Raw genomic sequence first — 20,202 nt, 5'->3', positions numbered from 1 at the left:
ATCCTCTGATGACGAGGATTGCTCTTTCAGGGGCTTTCCGCCCTCACCGCCAGTGGGAGAGGAGGCGGGAGGGGGTGAAGGGGGGCCTGGGGGGGAGGTGGATGTCAGGGAACTGCCATCGGAGTTAGAGGTGCTGGACAGGCTCCAGCAGAGTAGGAGAGACTCTGCAGCAGAAGCAGGAACCAGCAGGGGGAGTGCAGGAGTTACAGCGGAGGGGAGGCTCTCAGACGCTTCTAGTGAGAATAGTGAAGAGGTAACTAGACCCCCTTTAGGAATTCCCTCCCTTCGCCGGAAACTGTCACGCAGAGAGTCACGAAAGCGCATGTCCGTCAAACAGCTTTTATGTTGGCGTAAGTTCCGTAGACGCCCACTGTCAGATTCTACCAGCGACTGACGGAGTCATGCTTTTGGGGGCTCCGTTAGTGCCTGGGTTTGGATGACCGGCCAAACCCCAGCGGGATCAAGCTTTTACGCACAAGCAGCTCATTATCCCATCACATATGCACTACAAAAAAAATACTTTCTTTTATCTGGATGTTCCAACATTCAGCTTCGTTGGATGTCTACAAATTCTAGTGTTATGAGAAAGTGAGAGACCAAAAACCAACAACAACCTCTAGTCATTTTCTCCATGTTATGAGACAATTTTCAGCTACCTTGTACTATTGTATGGTGCAAGAAGCTTCCTGAGTTTGGTACTAAGCACAATTTGCCAGAACCTCAGATACAGGAAGATTTCTTCCAGTTATTCAGTAGTGTCTAAAAGGAGATACTGTTTAGAGAGATTTTTTAAGTGGCGTTGGACAGTTACCTTAAAGATTGTCAGAGGAAGCATGAAAAACTGACAGGGGAAAGGGCCATAGCTCAGCGGTCAATAACATGTTTTCCATTATTCTAGTTAAGATTGAAGTTGGGTATTAGAGCTAGGAAAGGTTTTCTGGGAGCTGCAGAAGCCACTGCCAGTCAAAATACAGTCCTGGGCTAGATGGACCAAGAACTCAGTTCAATATAAGAGAGCTTCATGGGTAGATAAATCTCACCAACTGAAATTAGTGAGATTTAAATATGCGTAACTTTGGCTGTGTCCTGAGAATTCACAATGTATGGTGTAGTGATTAACTTGTAAAGTGTGGTTGCTAAATGCAAAGTGTACAATGGCTATATTTTAGTATCTTCAATAGTTACTTCCTAGAAACTGTAAATGTCTACTTTGTTATAGGTAGAACTTCAATCAGCAGCAGCAGATGCTTTCACCCACAACCCTTTGTCTGTCTGAAATCCTTCTTCCCTTTTCATCAGAAGAGCCTCACATTATTCTAGCTCCTATTTGTGGTCCGTTCCCTGTTGGTTCACCTTCTTCAATCATTTCCCCTCACCAGCTACCCACTGAGCAAACATCTAATTGAAACATTTTTCACTTTTTAAAGCAATCCTGCCTTGTCCATAGCCTCAGAATCTTCCCCAAATTTCTTAGTATGGAAGAATGAGAGACTTTTGTTTCAGCTCTGACCATCACCACCCCTTCACAAATAGTCGGTTTGCTAGGATGTTTTGAAACAGCTCTATCGGCTGAGGTTTGTCTTGGAATCATGTTGTTCCCTCTTGCAATAGGCATAGCAAGTCCTAAAACATCAATCTTGTATATGAATTATATATGTAATAATAATAACAACAACTCTCTCTTTTAGGATTTGATACCTACTTTACTTCCCGCACACTGGAGAACAACAGAAGAAATGTGTGGTTTGCAGAATACTGGGAAGAAAACTTCAATTGCAAGTTAACGATTAGTGGGTCAAAAAAGGAAGACACAGATCGTAAATGCACGGGTAATTTCATTCTCTTTGTCCTTCCCATGATGCTGTACGTGGCCGGCATAAAATGTCTGTGTAGCTGGTTGGAGATAAGTTGAGAAAGGGAGACAGAGAGAATTTTTATCTGTTTTATAAAAATTGGAACTCAGAAGCACAAGTCTTACAAAGAAGAAGAAATAGATTAAGTAAAAAAGACACTTTTTCTGTTTCTGCCTGTCCATCCTTTAGTAACTGACATTTGTCATTGATTTTGTGTGTGTGTGTGTGTGTGTGTGTGTGTGTGTGAGAGAGAGAGAGAGAGAGAGAGAGAGAGAGAGGTGTTTGTATCATTTTGAATGTTTCCTCTATACATTTATTTCATACAAGAGAAGTTGTAATCTGGGAAAGAGCATTGCTTTCTCCTGGTCTGGAACTGAAATAGATTTGAGTAGAGAATGCATCTCTCTTTGAGGGGAGATACCTATATAAGATGTGAATATATGTAAGGACTTAAGAGGAGCCCTGCTGGGATCAAGACTAACATCTACCTAGTCAGTCTTTTTCTTTACACAGTGTGAATGAAACCTAGAAGTTCCATACAGTAATTATGTTTAGTGGCCATTAATAAACCTTTCTTCCATGAATTTCTCCAGTTCCCTTTTACAGCCACCTGCATTTGTTGAATCAACATATTTTTATGGTGATTCCATGAATTAGACATGCGTTGCTCTCCTGAATCTCCTGACAATCAGTTTCATTGGGGTATCCCTGTGCCTGAGTACTACTGGAGGCTTTTGCATGTACCACATGTGATGTTTTGATTGAGCTATGCACCATGAGCCAAGATCTCTATCCTGGTTAGTCACTGTCAGCTCAGTGGTGCCAGTTCAATCCCACCAATGTGACATTAGGATTATTTTAACAGCTATGTGCATACTCTTACTTATGTTAAGAACATTAGTAGATTCCCATCCAAAGGCCTATCTAGTCAAGTGGCCCAATGCATATGCAACACGCGCAAGTGGAGTTGCTCAAATCCCTTGTCCTACCCTCCGCTTTGACTACCCTCTTCTCCATCTTTTCCAGCTTCACAGAATCCTTTTAGGGGAGCACACACACCATTCCAAATGTAGTCAGACTGTAGATTTATACAAAAGCATTGTGAGATTGGCAGGCTGTTTTCTGTTCCTTTTCTAATGATCTCAAACATGCAATTCGCTTTTTTCCCCACAGCAAATGCACACAGGGTCAATGTTTTCATCGATCCCTTTCTTGCCTAATCTTTACCTCTGCAGGGCTGGTGGGTGCATTAAATGAGTTGTTTGTGAAAGTAACACTCTGGATCCAACCTACCGTAATTGCAACGGTTAACAAAAACACCATGGGAGCCTATGGCTGGGCGATTGCCAAAGGTGATCAAGGTAGTAAAGATGTGATATAAACACACACACTCCCACCATGGCCACTATTAATGCTGCCTTTGAAACCAAGAGTTGAGTTTGCTCTACAGTCTGTTTCCACTACCACTTTGTTAGGACATGGCTTTGCACAAAGGGAGAAATAAGATGAACGTATCAGGCAGTCTGAGTCAGTGCAATCTTGTCTTCTGCCTGACACCACACTAGAGAGATTTCTTCTGTTTGTATGCACAAGCGAACAAGAAAAATAAAATAATGGTTCTAATGTAATTCTGCGTCTGCTGTGTCTGCTTTGCAGATATATCCAAGTGCGGCCATATTTTCAAGTGCCTCTGGATGCGTTTTCCTGCTTTAATGTACCAACAAACTCCCTCCCTATTAATGAACCGTGCTTCTTTGGAAGCCCAAACATTTGACTGTAGTTGTGGCAGTTTTCCCTCGTTAGATACCATCTTAAATGTTGCCTGCCTTGTGCTCAACAAGGCATAATGAAGTGATATTGGGGTGACATCACCCTAAATGTCACCTTGTTGGATGGTAGGTGACTTGGAGAGCTTTTCTAATTACCAGAGTCTGTAATTGGCCTGAAGGTGCACTTCAGTTAATGGTATAGAGAATGAGCTGCTTAGGGGGAGAGATGCCATAAATGGCAGCTATTTTGTAAAAGACAGAGAGCACTGTATGTTTTTTCCCCATGGAGATACAGCAGGAAAAGAGATGTGTCAGGCATACAAATGTAAGGCAGTAAGCATCCCGTTCTGATCTCCTACTTACTCTGGCATCTTTCAGTTGGCTTCTGTGAGAATTCTGCTGATTGAAGCTGGGGCAAGAGGAGGAGACAGAACAAAATGAGGTGGCCAATTCAGTCTCTGGGTTTGCTTATGGAAAAGAATGCCTTTAAATAACACATAACTTAGTCTACTGTGGAAATAAAGAGGCTTAAATTGGAACAACAGCATTGTGGTTGGCCCCAAATTTATGCCTTCAAAAATAAACAAACAATGACCGCACGCATATATGATTTCTCAGTCACTGCACTCACTCTTTAAAATACTTAGAAATAAATAAATGGTTCAAAAGGCCAAAGAATAACACAGCAGCATTCTCTCAAGCCTTTGGTGATCTTCAAAGGAGCAGATGTCACAAACTTCCTGCTTGGGTTTCAGCAGTTCAATAAGGTTTACCCCCAGAAAAGTATGCATACTATTGTGACTTCGATATTTGTGCTTCTATGTTCTAGTGTTCTTGTTGACAACATAGTATCTTCTTAATGCTGCTGCTTCCAGTTGCAGCTAAGTGCCATAGTGTCAAAATCAAGTATGGACAAATCTGTTTATGACACAAGAGAGTTTGTGTGTGTTTGTTCATTCATATGTTTGTAATAATAATAATAATAATAATAATAATAATAATAATAATAATAATTATTATTATTATTTATTATTTATAACCCGTCCATCTAGCTGGGCTTCCCCAGCCACTCTGGGCAGCTTCCAAAAAAATATTAAAATACTATAATACATCAAACATTAAAAGCTTCCCTAAACAGAGCTGCCTTCAGATGTTCCATCATTCTGCATGTTTGCTGTAAATTTTGCCACAAAACACACCTTTTTTGTATCTGCATTATCCTAAAATACACATTTTCATATGCATTTTAACCCCAAATATGTATTTTATTCACATTTTAGCACTTTGAGCCGAGAACTGTATTGCAAAATTCAGAGAAGTGTGTGGGGAAATCATTAACTGAATTAGGCCTGCTAGCTTTAAAATGTGGACTGAACGAAACCTTCAATTACCCCTAGCCAAAATAGCAGAGTAAGAAATGTTATTCCAAGTATGGACTAAGCCCAACGTCACTTAACCCACATTTCAGACCTTTGTTGGGATTGTGTGAATTGGTGTAAATGCCTATCCATAATAATTGCACATGAATATTAATAGGAGATATGTTTTTAAAATAATAAAAAACCATGCAAAACAATACACACCAGAGCAGTGAGGCTTAGTTTTAGGATAGATCAGCAACTCTATCATCTGTCTATCTATCTATCTATCTATCTATCTATCTATCTATCTATCATCTATATCATCTATCTATCTATCTATCTATCTATCTATCATCTATCTATCTATCATCTATCATCATCTATCATCTATCATCTATCTACAGTGGTGTCCCGCAAGACGAATGCCTCGCAAGATGAAAAACCCGCAAGACGAAAGGGTTTTCCATTTTTCGAGGTGCTTCGCAAGACAAATTTCCCTATGGGCTTGCTTCGCAAGAAGAAAGCCCATAGGAAAATCTCCGGGGACCTCTTTTAAATGCTGGCGGTGGGGAGCAAAGCCTTCCCCCCCCCTCCGGCCTTCAGAAGAGGTCCAGGAAGGCCGGCGGGGGCCGAAAGGCTTTGCTCCCCACCGCCAGCATTTTAAAAGCGGTCCGGGATAGCAGGGAAGCACTTCCCACTATCCCGGATGGCTTTTGAAGGCAGGCGGGGGGGAGCAAAGACTTTCGCCCCCCGCCGGCCTTCAGAAGAGGTCCTGGACCTCTTCTGAAGGCCAGCGGGGGGCAAAAGTCTTTGCTCCCCCCTGCCTGCCTTCCTGGGAGAGCGGAGAAACGCAGCGCTTTCTCCGCTTTCCCGGACGGCTTTTGAAGGCAGGCGGGGGGGGAGCAAAGACTTTCGCCCCCCGCCGGCCTTCAGAAGAGGTCCTGGACCTCTTCTGAAGGCTGGCGGGGGGCGAAAGTCTTTGCTCCCCCCCGTCTGCCTTCCCGGGGGCTTTAAAATCGCCCCGGGACAGCGGAGAAGTCCGCTGTCCGGGGCGATCTTAAAATGCTGGTGGGCGGCAGCGCTGCCGCCCGCCAGCATTTTAAAAAACCCTGGGACAGCGGAGGACTTCTCCGCTGTCTGGGGCGATCTTAAAATGCTGGGGGTGGGAAGAAAAGCCCTTGTCCCCCCCCCCAGCCTTCAGAAGAGGTCGGGGGACAGACTGTCCCCGGACCTGGTCTGAAGGCGGTTTCCATAGGAACGCATTGATTGATTTTCAATGCATTCCTATGGGAAACCGTGCTTCGCAAGACGAAAAACTCGCAAGACGAAAAAACTTGCGGAACGAATTAATTTCGTCTTGCGAGGCACCACTGTATATCTATCATCTATCTATCTATCTATCTATCTATCTATCTATCTATCTATCTATCATCTATCTATATCTATCATCCCCCCCCCCGTGTGTGTGTGTGTGAAGTTAGTTGCCCTTCTCAGTCCTCGTTAAGAATTGTGACAACAAAACTTGCATAGAATAGCCTAGAGAAAGGCAGAAACTAATGAGGGGAAAATGAGAAAAAGAAAGCCTCAAATGAATAGCCCAAGGGTTGATAATGGAATATTAGCTATAAATTGAAATAAATAAGAAATCTGAAAAGGTGCAGCAAGGGAGGGGGCTTTCTCAGCACATTCCACCTTAGGGAAAATGTAGTCTGTGACATTTCAAGCAACTTCATGATGTATAATTCAAATCTCAGAGCATATTTCAGAGGACGGGTTTACATGAAGGTAGAGAAATCTGCTGCAGGAAGGCACACTTTTTAACTTGCTTGGAGAGAAAGTATGCCTTAGTTTTATTTGTGGATAAAGTCACTTGACTTCAGAGTGACCTTGCCTCTGCAGTTCTTGTTGTTCGAGATGAAGTATCGAAGGCCATAGTCAGTGGGGTGTTCTGAGATCAGTTTCCGCTTATACAGACAGCTTATGTGGACAAGGTGTTTGTAGCTAGATGTCCAACCATACGCCCATACGCCCTGGCTTATTAATTCTAGCAGAGGAAGCTAATGGTTTGGTACAGAGCATCTGCAGGAATATGTGTTTGTATGGGTTGTGGGATGCGAGGAATTGCTAGAGAGTGTGCCGCAGTGTGTGAGATTGTGGGGAGCATTTGTCAGGCTGTGTGGGGTTGCAAGGTGTGTGTGTGTGTGTGTGTGTGCTCGGTTGTGGGGGCTTCCTGTGTGTATGAGGGTGGCAGCACTGTGAGTCTGTCAGGGCCAGATTTAGGTTTGATTAGGCCCTAAGCTACTGAAGGTAATGGGGCCCTTTATATGTCCAGCTGTCCTTTGTCAGCAACAAATTGTTGCTGTTTTTTATGTTGAATGTATGCTATATGGTAATGTATGGACCTAATAGGTGTCTAAAGCCATTTGCTGTATGTAGGTGTGTGTTTTTTTACCTTATATTTTGGAAATCCAGGGTTTTTTTCCCTTTAATTTTTTTTGGGGGGCCCCAAGAGAGTGGGGCCCTAAACTATAGCTTGTGTAGCTTATACATAAATCCGGCACTGGTCTAAGTGTAGGATTTAGAGTGAAGTGAGACAGTGAGATCTCTAGCGTATGTGTATAGGTACTTTTAACCCGGATAACAACAGCAGTTCCTTTGAGTTTTAAATGGTTCAGATTTTTATGCCAGAAATCCGTGGCATAAAAATAGGAGTGAAAGTATATAAACTGAAAACATATGCAGACGATCTTATGCTGTCATTGGAAGAACCAAAAGAGAGCGTCGGCAAAGTGTTAAAGCTACTAGAGGAATTTGGAAAATTATCCGGATTTAAATTGAACAGAGCAAAAACCAAAATAATGACCAAAAATATGGAAGAAGAAACCAAAAACGATCTTGAAAGTCAAACTGGAATTAAAATAACTAAAAAAGTAAAATACCTTGGAATCTGGTTAACTATGAAAAATATAAATCTGATTGAAAATAACTACAAGAAAACATGGAAAGAAATAATGAAGGACTTGGATACATGGAATAGAATACATCTCTCGTGGTTGGGGAGAATGGCGGCGATTAAAATGAGCTTACTACCTAAATTACTCTTCCTATTCCAGGATAACAACAGCAGTTCCTTTGAGTTTTAAATGGTTCAGATTTGTCAGGGGCATAAATGACATTCGGTGAACATCTTGAAATCATTTCTTGGTTGGGGATAATGGAAACTGTGATCCTTTTATGGACATATAATTTTAATGTAAACTATGAATGCTTATGTGCCGATTTTTTGGTTAAAAAGAAAATAAAAAACAATGGAATTTGTCTACCTGCCTTGACAGCATATAGAGTGGCTCTGAAACTTGAAATCTAAGGCAGGAGGTGAATCAAGGTTACTTTTTTTTCTTTTTCGCAGTGCCCACCCTGCACCACACAAGGGCCTCATGTCTCACTCTGTCAGCTTGGACACCAAAGAAATCATAACAGACATTTTGTTGTTCAAAGCAAAACCAAGCTGACTAGAAGGCAGAAACACTCTTGCACAGCTCAAATGGGGAGGAGGAGGAGAAGTCACTCATTTTGACAAAGAGGCCTAGGTTTAAATCAGAGGGAATTATTTTAGCAGCAATTTGGAGGAGGGATGTTGATGGAAGTTTGATAGTTTGTTTCACCTGCTCCCTCCTTGCTCTTTTATAGGGCAGCCCTGTTCAGGGAAGTTTTTAATCTGTGATATTTTAGTGTATTTCTGGTTTTTATGGAAGCCGCCCAGAGTGGCTGGGGAAACCCAGCCAGATGGGCGGGGTACAAATAATAAATTATTATTATTATTATTATTATTATTATTATTAGGGCACTTAAAAGAGTGGTGGACTAGCCAGGGTTTCTCCCACCTGTTCAAACCGATTTCCATTTAAAAGAGTATCAGATGTTAATTTCCAGACCAACTGCCCTCAAAACAGTGGAAGAGGTTTTAAACCATTCCTCTTTTATCTACCTTAACATTGTAACAAGTGAACAAGTGTGTGTGTGTGTGTGTGCGCGCACGCACGCACGCGTGACCCCCCACAAAGTTCTGGGTGTATTTGCCTGGAATTTGGCATGTTAAATCTATTCTGGAGGGACTGCTGTTCCTGAGAATTTTATCTACTTCCATCAAAAGGGGATTGAAATATTATAAACCATTCTTAAAAGGTAAAGGTACCCCTGCCCGTACGGGCCAGTCTTGACAGACTCTGGGGTTGTGCGCCCATCTCACTCAAGAGGCCAGGGGCCAGTGCTGTCCGGAGACACTTCCGGGTCACGTGGCCAGCATGACATCGCTGCTCTGGCGAGCCAGAGCCGCACACGGAAACGCTGTTTACCTTCCCGCTGGTAAGCGGTCCCTATTTATCTACTTGCACCGGAGGTGCTTTCGAACTGCTAGGTTGGCAGGCGCTGGGACCGAGCAGCGGGAGCGCACCCTGCCGCAGGGATTCGAACCGCCGACCTTTCGATCGGCAAGCCCTAGGCGCTGAGGCTTTAACCCACAGCGCCACCTGCGCCCCTATAAACCATTCTTATACACTTGTAAACATATATACCACAGAGTGACTCAGAACATATTGAGCTGCTTCTCAAAGTGACAGACTCAAGTACAAACTGAATCTTGTGTCTTGTGCACACCCTTATACGCTTATTGATTTTTATAAGAATACAGTCCTGTCTGGAGAAATATGTGTAAGGTGTTTTTTTCTGAGTTTCAGAATCCAGAAATAGCTCTCTGAGTTTGAGAGCTGTTAGTCTTTTGTTGAAAGTGGCAAAAAGCTTTGTAATGGGTCAAATTCCTTTCTTTGATAAATATGCACAACTCACATTAAACACAGTAGGAGCTGTGTGTACATGCCTGAGGGCAGCTTTCGGTCCAGTGTGTGCTTCTAAATGACAACTTTAAAGGCAGCAATTATTTATTTTTTGATAGAACTTGGCAAGTACTGAAGATTGCTACTTTTCTTACCAAAATGCTTCTAGGTTTAAAATACATAGATTTCATCAAGGGGGTTTGTTTGACCTATTTATTTGCCCACCGAACTATATATTACAAATCCTTACAAATGATTACTCTTTGTTCTCCAGCACATCACACGTCCATTTTAAAATAAAATAATACTTTGGGGGGATGTTTTATGTTTTGTTATGGATTGAAAACCTTAGTCTTTACTTATATCATTCTTAGCTTGGGAATTAGCCAACTACCAAATGTAAGTTCTTTTGATTTCTATTGATTTCAGTTGCTGAGATTTACGGTGCACTCCTATAGAAGCCTGCTCAGAAGCAAGCTCCATTTAGTTAAATTGTATTTATTCTCAGTTGTGTGTATAGGATTACACACCCAAACACATGCAGTTAAATAAATGGGAGTTAACCAGGTCTGCCCAGTGCCTGATTTATGTATAAGCTAAACAAGCTTTAGCTTAGGGCCCCACTCTCTTGGGGGCCCGAAAAAAATTAAAGGGGAAAAAAACTGGATGTACATTTCCAAAATATAAGATAAAGAACAAATAAAATAAAACCTACATACAGCAACAGTGGTTTGTGTTGTGCAGGCTCCTATTTGTTATGCGCAAATGGCTTTAGATATCTATTAGGTCCATAAATTATAGTAGGCATCCCCAACCTTTGGCCCTCCAGATGTTTTGGACTACAATTCCCATCATTCCTGACCACTGGTCCTGTTAGCTAGGGATCATGGGAGTTGTAGGCCAAAACATCTGGAGGGCCGAAGGTTGGGGATACCTGCCATATAGCATATATTCAACACAAAAACAGCGACAATTTGTTGTTGACAAAGGACAGCTGGACTTATAAAGGGCCCTATTACCGTCAATAGCTTAGGGCCCCATCAAACCTAAATCTGGCCCTGGGTCTGCCCAACCTGAAGGGTTGGGCCAATATATTTTGCTGCCTGAGGCAAAGAAAATAATGTTGCCTCCCTCCATTCTACATACAGAAACTGGTCAGAGTAGCTGAATCTTACTTCATGAGGACCACAACCTAACTTAGAGAGCACAGGGAAGGCTTTGTAACACACACAGCTCTGTCCTGGTTGCCGCCCTCCAGTATCCATTCCCAGGCTTGGCCCACCCATGAGACAAGGTGAGGCAACCACCTCAGGTGGCAGGACTCACAAGGAAATGGAAATCTTTATTTCCCCCCTTGTTCTTAATGTAGATCTTCACTGAACCCTTCTTTCCTGGCAGAGAGCAGGGAGCCATTTTGGGGGTTGCCTCAAGTGCCAAAATGTCTTGAGGCAGCCCTGCATGCTGCCTGAGGCAGCTGCTTCACTCTGCATAATGATAGGGTCAATCAAACTCAGCCTCCTACACTGAGGCCTGCTGGGTATTTAAATAGCAGAATTTATTGCATTCATAACAGCAGCGTGCCAGGGTGCAGAGCAGTAGCCATGCCCTGGTGGCTGCAATATTGTGCTCACTGGGGTGGGGCAAGAGAGGGGCTTCTCTGCATTCTCAGTGACTCCGCAGGTACATACACACTGTGGGCTGCCAACAACAAACTGGAGTTCCCCCAGGCTCTCCCCGTTCCCGACCCAGGAAGCATACTCTTCATGCACTGCACACTTGAGCTCGAACCAATGCTTGAAATTACAATAAAGGAGATTCTGACTAAACATCAGGAAGAACTTTCTGACAGATAGGTAGCCGTGTTGGTCTGCCACAGTCAAAACAAAATAAAAAAATTCCTTCCAGTAGCACCTTAAAGACCAACTAAGTTAGTTCTAGGTATGAGCTTTCGTGTGCATGCACACTTCTTCAGATACACTGAAACAGAAGTCACCAGACCCTTCTATATAGTGAGAAGGTGGGGAGGGGTATTACTCAGAAGGGTGGTGGGAATGGGTGATTGGCAGATAGCTGTGATGAGCCTGTTGACGACTCTTAACGACTGCAATAGGTCTTACAGGAAAAAGCAAGGGGTGAGAAGGTGAAAAATGGCTTTGTCATGTATAATGAGATAAGAATCCAATGTCAGCCACCCAATCTTAAACAACTCCTAACCCACAATAATACTACTACCAGACTTAACACGGACACTGGCACCAGAGCCTGCAATAAACCCAGATGCCAACTTTGCTGCCACATACACCCGGACAACACCATTACTGGCCCCAACAACATCACACATACCATCTCGGGACTATTTAACTGCTCATCGTCTAACATTGTGTATGCCATCAAATGCCAACAGTGTCCTTCAGCTCTCTATATTGGACAAACAGGCCAAACCTTACGCCAAAGGATAAACGGACATAAATCAGACATCAGGAATCACAAGACAGAGAAACCAGTAGGAGAACACTTCAATCTCCCAGGACATTCTATACAAGATCTCAAAGTAGCTGTTCTATTACAAAGGAATTTCAGAAATAGACTGGAAAGAGAAGCTGCTGAATTGCAACTTATTACCAAACTTAAAACCATGGAGAGACCTGGTCTGAACAAAGACATTGGATTCTTATCTCATTATACATGACAAAGCCATTTTTCACCTTCTCACCCCCTTGCTTTTTCCTGTAAGACCTATTGCAGTCATTAAGAGTCGTCAACAGGCTCATCACAGCTATCTGCCAATCACCCATTCCCACCACCCTTCTGAGTAATACCCCTCCCCACCTTCTCACTATATAGAAGGGTCTGGTGACTTCTGTTTCAGTGTATCTGAAGAAGTGTGCATGCACACGAAAGCTCATACCTAGAACTAGAACTAGAACTAACTTAGTTGGTCTTTAAGGTGCTACTGGAAGGAATTTTTTTATTTTGTTTTAACTTTCTGACAGTAAGAGCTGTGCAACGGTCTCCCTTGGGAGGTGATGAACTCCCCTTCCTTGAAGGTTTTTAAGTCAAGGTTGGATGGTCACCTGTTGTGGATGCTTTAGCTGAGAATTCCTGCATTGCTGGGGGTTGCACTTCCAACTCTACAATACTATGATTCTTCCCAATGCTGGAAGGCAGGGCTTTGGTGACAGTACTTACCAGTATGGAGTCCTGGCAGCTCTCGTTTTCACCTGACCATGTCAGCCATTATGCACATTATCTGTATATGGTTACCAGCACCTCATTTTTTACCGAAGGAAAAACTGCTGGAAGGGCAGCACTATTGCTCGGCAATAGAAATCATTAAGAGTGACTGTTATGTGGTAATTTGTAAAATGGATGGTGTTGGAAGTAAATAAGAATACGAAAAGCAGTAATATTAAATCATAAAGACCCATCAAGAACAGCACATGGGAAACCTCTTGAACAAAATTGTCTTAATTTGGAATTAATTTGTGTAATTGGGTTGAAATTGGAAAATCAATAAAAATAATTGGCACAAAACCCTATTGCTCAGCCTCGCCTTGCCCTATGCACTGCTGCTGGTTTCTACTGGGATTCTTATCTATGGCTGCTGGGCTTATTAGGTTACAGGGATACAGAATTCCCCTTAACAGGAGTTAAATGTTCGCATCTAGCAGCCAGTGAAGTAACTTGGAGCTTGGCTGGTTGCTGCAAAGGCTGTTGGGCAAATTCTACTGGGCTGGGTTTGACGATAATAACTGTGATTCAAATCCACACAGGCTTTTCTCATTACCAGTTATGGTGGATGGTACTCTGTGAGCTGATGGGTGCTTTGTTTTGGCAGAGTTAAAAACCAGAGAACCACTTTCATGCACTGATTACATAACCGGGTCAGAGGCATTATCTTGTTGATTGCAAGGAACGTTTATGTCATATGCATATAGATGAGCAATCAACCTTTGTGGTCTCCAAGTGGCCACACACATCTTATAGATGCCGTGTAAGTGGGACTGATAAGTTATTTTGCCAGAATGATACTTTCTCATGTCTTGGACAGAATATAAAATTATTTGGGAGAGCGGGTATACATGGTATCCAACTAACCTTTACTTAAAGTAGACCCATTGAAAACAATAGGCCTATCTTAGTTGTAGTCATTAATTAAAGTGGGTAGTTAAATACCACCCTATATTCATGAGCTGTAAAGGATATTTTGTAGAGAATCATTGAAAGTCTAACAAAAGGCTATTTGTCTTGATACTGGCTTTAAAACTACTGGTATTTTGAACCATATGAGTTACAGTGTGTCAGGCTCGAACAGAACTAGCACCCCAAGGTATTGAAAGACAAGATGTCAGTGGCATGTTTATATTCACCTTAGCTCAGAGCAATTATGACGGCTTGGCTGGCACATTGGCAATGGTACAATAGAAATGGGAACGTTAGTGGTAATTGCTGCTTCAGAATATAGCTCTGGTGTGCGCCTCTTAAAGGAATGTTGCTGAATCCATTTCCTATAAAGGGCATCCATCCTCACAGTTATAACCCGTTATTTAAAACCTTTATATGATGTGGAACCACATCAAAACTGAATAATTTTGCAGGCTTTGTTCCTTTGGGATGATGGCATGGTCTGAAACAGAGATCACATCTACATGCAGAGGCCAGAATGCACTTGTGAGAAACTCCCTATTCAGATACTAGGCGCACAGAGAATGTGCAGTTGCTTCCCTCACAACCAGCTTCATATTCCTCAAGAAAATAGAACGTAGCAAAGGAATGTGAATGAATATTTGCTGCTGCTTATTTGTTAAATTTCTACACCACCTTTCATCCGAGGATCACAGGGTGGTTTACAAAGAAATCCATGATAGTAACAGCAAAACCATCCACAAAAAACCACCACTAACATCCTGATCTGACCATTGCAAAACCTGCATTCTTTGCAAATGCAGTCCGCAGAAGGATCATCTTATGACAGCATTCTCACTTGTTTTGGTGCATTCCGTATTCTGACATTCTATATGGTCCACTTGGTGACCTTGAGTTTCGGAATCACCCTTCAGTGTTCCAATTAAGCAGAGCTTCTTGTCGTACAGTCAGCATAACCTCCTAGGAAGTTGCCTTAAGCTTGTCTTCAGACCATTGCACCATCCAGTTAGAATCACAGAATCACAGAGTTGGAGAGTCATCTCGTCCAACCCTCTGCAATGCAGGAATCTTTTGGCCCAACGTGGGGCTCAAACCCAGGAGCCTGAGATTAAGAGTCCCATGCTCTGCTCACTGAGCTATCCCAGCCAGATCTAGCTCAGTGCTGTTTACATTGACTGTCAGCAACTCTTCAGGGGTTTAGAAAGAGATGTTTTTGAGCCCTACATGAAAATACCATGGAGCCTTTTGTGAGTGAGGCATGTATGCTACCTTTGATCTATGGCCCTTCCATAAATCAGCCAACCCTAAATTTCTCTCTGATCTCTATTTGAGATCAGACTAGATCTCACACTTTGCTGTATAACAGGATCACGATTCTCATCCTCCCCCCAAAAAAGCTCAACAACTTTGGCTCATCCTCCCCCAACTCTTGTCAATCCAATGGGTAGATCACTGTCAGTTGTGGGGGTTTTTATATAGTGGGAGTAGATTGCAGTCTCTTGGAAGTTGGACAGCCCTGCTGTATAAGATTTGCAGTTTCTTACGTTCATATCTGTGAGCAACCAACCATTTAGCAGAAAGAACAAATACTTTTACCTAGTCTGTGAACTGTTGTCTTCAGTGGCCTGTTTATTATGTGACTTCAAAAAAATAAATAAATCTGTGAGGGAATTTGTTTATTTTTTTAGTCTTTCACCACATCCACTTTTCCTTTTCTGATGTATCTTGTTAGGGTGTTGTAATCCCTTATTTTCTATTGTAAACTATTTGGAGTGTGGAATATATATATATATATATATATATATATATATTCCTCCTATCCCCTACCTTTTCCCCCAATGTGCTCAAGACACTGTACATGATTTTTCATTCCTCAATTTATCTTCATGACAACTCTGTGAAGTAGGTTAGACTGAGAGATGGCGACTGGCCCAGGGTCATCCAGAGGGCTTCATGACTGAATGGGGATTCAAACCCTGGTCTCTCAGGTCCTAGTCCAACACTCTAACCACTACACCATGCTGGTTCTCACTCTTGAATAACAATATCTCTAGTGCGGTATTGTTTCTGGGGCAAAAGATCACCTGCTCCCTTCCTTTGTCTGTCAGTGACACATATATGAAGTCCTGGAACCAGCTTTTGTCTGCCCCATTCCAAAAGTCCCCCCTCTTTTTGAAAGGCACAACCTGAAAACACGATGTAATCTAGGAGTGGGGAACCTGTGACACTCCAGAGGTGCTGGGTTTCAACACACATGAACCCTGACCCTTGGCCATACTGGCTGGTGCTCATGGGAGTTGGAGTCCAACAACTTCTGGAGGCCCTCCACAATTTTTCCACCACTGCTTTAATTTAATCAAAGCAAAACTGTGCCAAGGAATTCTTTGCTGACTCTTCTAAGAGACCACAGAAGGAGAGTTTATATAAAGAAAATAATTGCCCTACTTTCTGGTCATTATTTCACACCCCCTTCTTAATAACACCCTATCATACTCGGGCAAATCCCAACAAACCCAATTTTATTCTGTCCAGGGGGCAAAGATTACCCTGTTGATCACTTTTGATGGCAATAATCTTTGATGGCATGCCTTTTTTTTCATCAAAGAATGACAGACAAGCCTGATGAAACTGACATTAAACTTGGTGGTTGGAGTTTGGAGCAGGGAAATTAGACTGGTGAGTTAGTGTGGGAGCAACCTGTGCTGCAGCAATGCTGAAACGGAGTGTGGAGCTGATCAATCTGTGTTGGTCCCATGGGCTAACTGAGAGGCGAGGTCCGAGTCCAGTCCAAGCTCGAAGGTACAGTATGGAGGCAGTCCGTAAAAGCTGAAGCTGAATGCAGGGCAGGTAGTCGGGTGAGGTCAGGAGCTCCGGCAGGATAGCAGGACAGGGTTCAGGCAGGAACTGTCACCCAACAAAGTTGCTCCTGCAACTTGGGACTGGGGCTGGCTGGCTTTTATCTGCCCCGAGGCACAGGGCGGCCCCGATCCTCAGGGGACTCGCCTCTCCTGGCCTGGAGGCGAGTACTCCTCCTGCGGGAACTTAGTTCCCTCCGCCTCTGAAGGGAACTGAAGCTCAGGAGAGGCTGGAGGGTTACCGGACCCAGAGGCAACCTCAGCTTCCTCTGCCAGGGCTGAGAGTGGAGCACCTGCAGGCAATGGGTCTTCCATCCCCTCAGGAGCCTGAGCAGACTCAGCTGGTGCCTGCACTTGAGGATCCAGCACAGGTGAGGACCCTTCAGGTTCATGCCACAGCCCCGGCTCAGCTGGTTCTGGAGGCGGGGACTCCTGTGCAGGCTGGGATTCTTCAGGTTCAGCATCCGAATCTGAATCCCAGGCCATCACACAATCTCTTGGAGGGGAGAGCAGGACATAGCTATAGTAAATATTTTAAATATGTGTTTTTTCTTTAGACCTAATAATTAACCACAGGATGCCATGGTAATCACCTTGGATAATTAGCTTTTTTTGCTATCGTCTTTGTCGCTAAGGGAAATGTTATTCTCTCCCCCTCCCCTGCAATTTAGGGCAGGGAGGAAGTGATAGTACGTCACAGAACTGGGGTGTGGATCAGTGCAGCCATTGGCAGAAAAAAATGGCATATGACAGAGGACTGCTACTGGGGAATACTATTATCGAGGAAGACAATCTGATTGCATATTGATCACTCTACCTTATAAGGTGTCTTTGAACCAACAGTATTGTGGTAACTTTTGTGATAGCCCCTCTGATTTTAAAGTTCTATTGCTGAATGCCGGGTCAATTATTCCATTTTTGCCGCATTATATAGTTGGTCCCTTACCTTTCCTGCCCCGATCTGGCCACAGTGATCCATGCGACGGTCATCTCCAGGCTTGACTACTGTAATTCGCTCTGCGTGGGGCTGCCCTTGAAACTGTCCCACAAACTCCAGCGGGTGCAGAATGCTGCAGCAAGGCTCTTCACGGGGTCCCTGCCATGGGAGCATATTCACCCAGTGCTTTACCAGTTGCACTAGCTCCCAGGAGTATAGGGTCAGGTTCAAGGTGCTGGTCTTAACCTTCAAAGCCCTTTGTGGCTTAGGGCCCTCTTATTTACAGGACTGCCTCTCCTGGTATGCCCCACAGAGGACCTTAAGGTCCATGAATAGCCATAGTTTAGAGGTCCCAGGCCCTAAAGAAGTCAGACTATCCACCACCAGGGCCAGGGCCTTTTCAGTGATGGCTCCGACCTGGTGGAATGCTCTGTCCCATGAGGCTAGGGTCCTTCAGGATTTAACCTCCTTCCATCGGGCCTGTAAGACAGAGCTATTCCACCTGGCCTTTAATTTGAATTCAGCCTGATCTTTTAATTCCCTTCCCTTCTCTTCTCTTCCCTCCCCCTCCCCTTTTTTTCCTTTTTTATTTTTTATTTTTTATTCAAAGTTATAACAAAAAAAATATCCTTATTCCCCCCCATTTTTCCTCCCTCCCCCCCCCAGAACCCATCCCCCCACCCCACTCCCTGACTTCCCTCAGTCTTTGGTTTCTCCAACAATGCTATTTTCTGCATGTTACAGAGTTGTATAGATCCTCAAACTGTTTAGCTAATTCCTCCCCCTCCCCTTTTATGAAGATTACCCGCTCTGAGACCCCACAGCTAATTCTCCGCTGGCCTCCTCGCTGGCCCAAGTAGGACCAATTCAGCCAGCTGGGGATTATCTAATGCTTATTTCCCCTAATTGATTTCTGAATTTTGAATTTTATTGTCATTCATGTTTTTATACTGTATTTTATGCTGCTTTTACAATTAAGTGTTTTAAATTTGTTGTTAGTTGCCCTGAGGCCGGTTTTTGAACCGGGAACGGCGGGGTATAAATAAAAACATTTATTATTATTATTATTATTATTATTATTATTATTATTATTATTATTTAATGCTAGAACATCTGTCAGCCAGGATTTGAACATGCTCGCCTGGTGTGTATCGCAGGAGCCTGATTGAAAGAATCAGGAGTAAATTTGAGTCCAATTAGCAGGTTCAGCCTAGAGACAGGCAGGTGGTTCAGTGGTGGTCCATCACTGACCAGAAACCTAGTCTAGCCTTCATTAACTTGAGCAACCCGTATGAAACCTATTGAAGTGATATGAAAATAGAATCACATGAAAAACAATTTCATGTATGAAATCAACTTCAAATCCAGTGCAGAGATAGACTGTTTGTTTATTTACAAATAAATGTGTTTCTATACCACCATATCATAAAATATCAGGGCAGTCTATGATGTTAGCACATAAAGCACCATTAAAGCATTTTGTTGTTGAAAAATGAAGTTCTTCCAAACACACTGAAGACACAGAAGAGATTGTGTCTATCTGCTATTTAATTGGGGGGGGGGTCCAAAGAGTAAGTGGCAGCACACTAAAGGCCCAATTCCTGCATCATATGGAACAGATATTCAGATAATATGGTGTCTGCAGAAGGAACTCTCTTGCAATGTACAGTGATCAGCTGGGTATACAAAGGGTGAGATGATCATATAGATAGCTTGGTCCCAAGCTGTATAGGGTTTATACACCGCTCTCAGCACCATGAACCTAGACCAGGATCTAACTGCAGTAGGTTTAATACGATGATGATATTCTGCTCCAGTAAGCCGTCAAACAACTGCATTTTTCAGGTTGCAACATTTGGGGCATTTTATTTTCGAAGATAAGGCAAATAAGAAAATCCATGTTAGAGATTGAGATAAGTCCCCTCTCCCTTTCTTTTACTACTAGAACCAAGGTCATCTGTTGAAACTGTTAAGACTATTCAAGGGAGACAAAAGGAAGGACTTTCTACACAACCTCTGGAATTCATTCCCACAAGATATAAGAATACCGCTTCAGGTTTGTCCCTAGAACAAAGCAACGGCTAACTATGAATCTAGATCAGGGAACTCAGGGAGATGAACCTTGCTGAACCTTAACAAGTCACTGGTAAAACGAACACCTATGTACAAACAAACGCAGGACAGAAAGCATTTCCAGTTTTTCTTAAGGGAAACACTGAGGCAGGGACAATTTGCTGCAACAATCCAACACAAGTAACCCAATAGTCAGCCAGCCTCAGACACGCCAAAGGAATTTGGCACAAATGGACCACAACACATATGCAGCAGAGGACAGGAAACTAGTCCAGGAACTCAACACCACTTGCTGGATTTGCTCTATGCCATTATGGAGATCTCTGTTACTGCTGTTTCTATCACTTCCATGTGTGCAGCTGCTGCCATGACGTTC

The 20,202-nt window shown here is 43.1% G+C and overlaps 1 protein-coding gene and 1 long non-coding RNA gene across 3 annotated transcripts in view; one reads left to right on the top strand and one right to left on the bottom strand.

Moving 5' to 3' along the window:
- GRM7 (glutamate metabotropic receptor 7) overlaps nucleotides 1–20,202 on the top strand; it is a 425,704-nt gene that overhangs the window by 260,073 nt on the left and 145,429 nt on the right. For both annotated transcript variants that reach the window (XM_083723485.1, XM_083723484.1), the window contains exon 5: nucleotides 1,689–1,829. In XM_083723485.1, coding sequence (XP_083579611.1) covers nucleotides 1,689–1,829 — 141 coding nt within the window. The remainder of the gene's footprint in view (nucleotides 1–1,688; nucleotides 1,830–20,202) is intronic.
- Nucleotides 1–20,202, bottom strand: part of LOC310838150 — a 719,862-nt gene that overhangs the window by 571,187 nt on the left and 128,473 nt on the right. The gene's annotated exons all lie outside the window — the stretch shown is intronic.

Source organism: Podarcis gaigeae, assembly GCF_964106915.1.
Source record: "Podarcis gaigeae genome assembly, chromosome: 2".
NCBI lineage: Eukaryota > Metazoa > Chordata > Lepidosauria > Squamata > Lacertidae > Podarcis > Podarcis gaigeae.
Note: the sequence above shows the minus strand (reverse complement) of the source record. Positions and strands in the feature narration are given on the sequence as shown.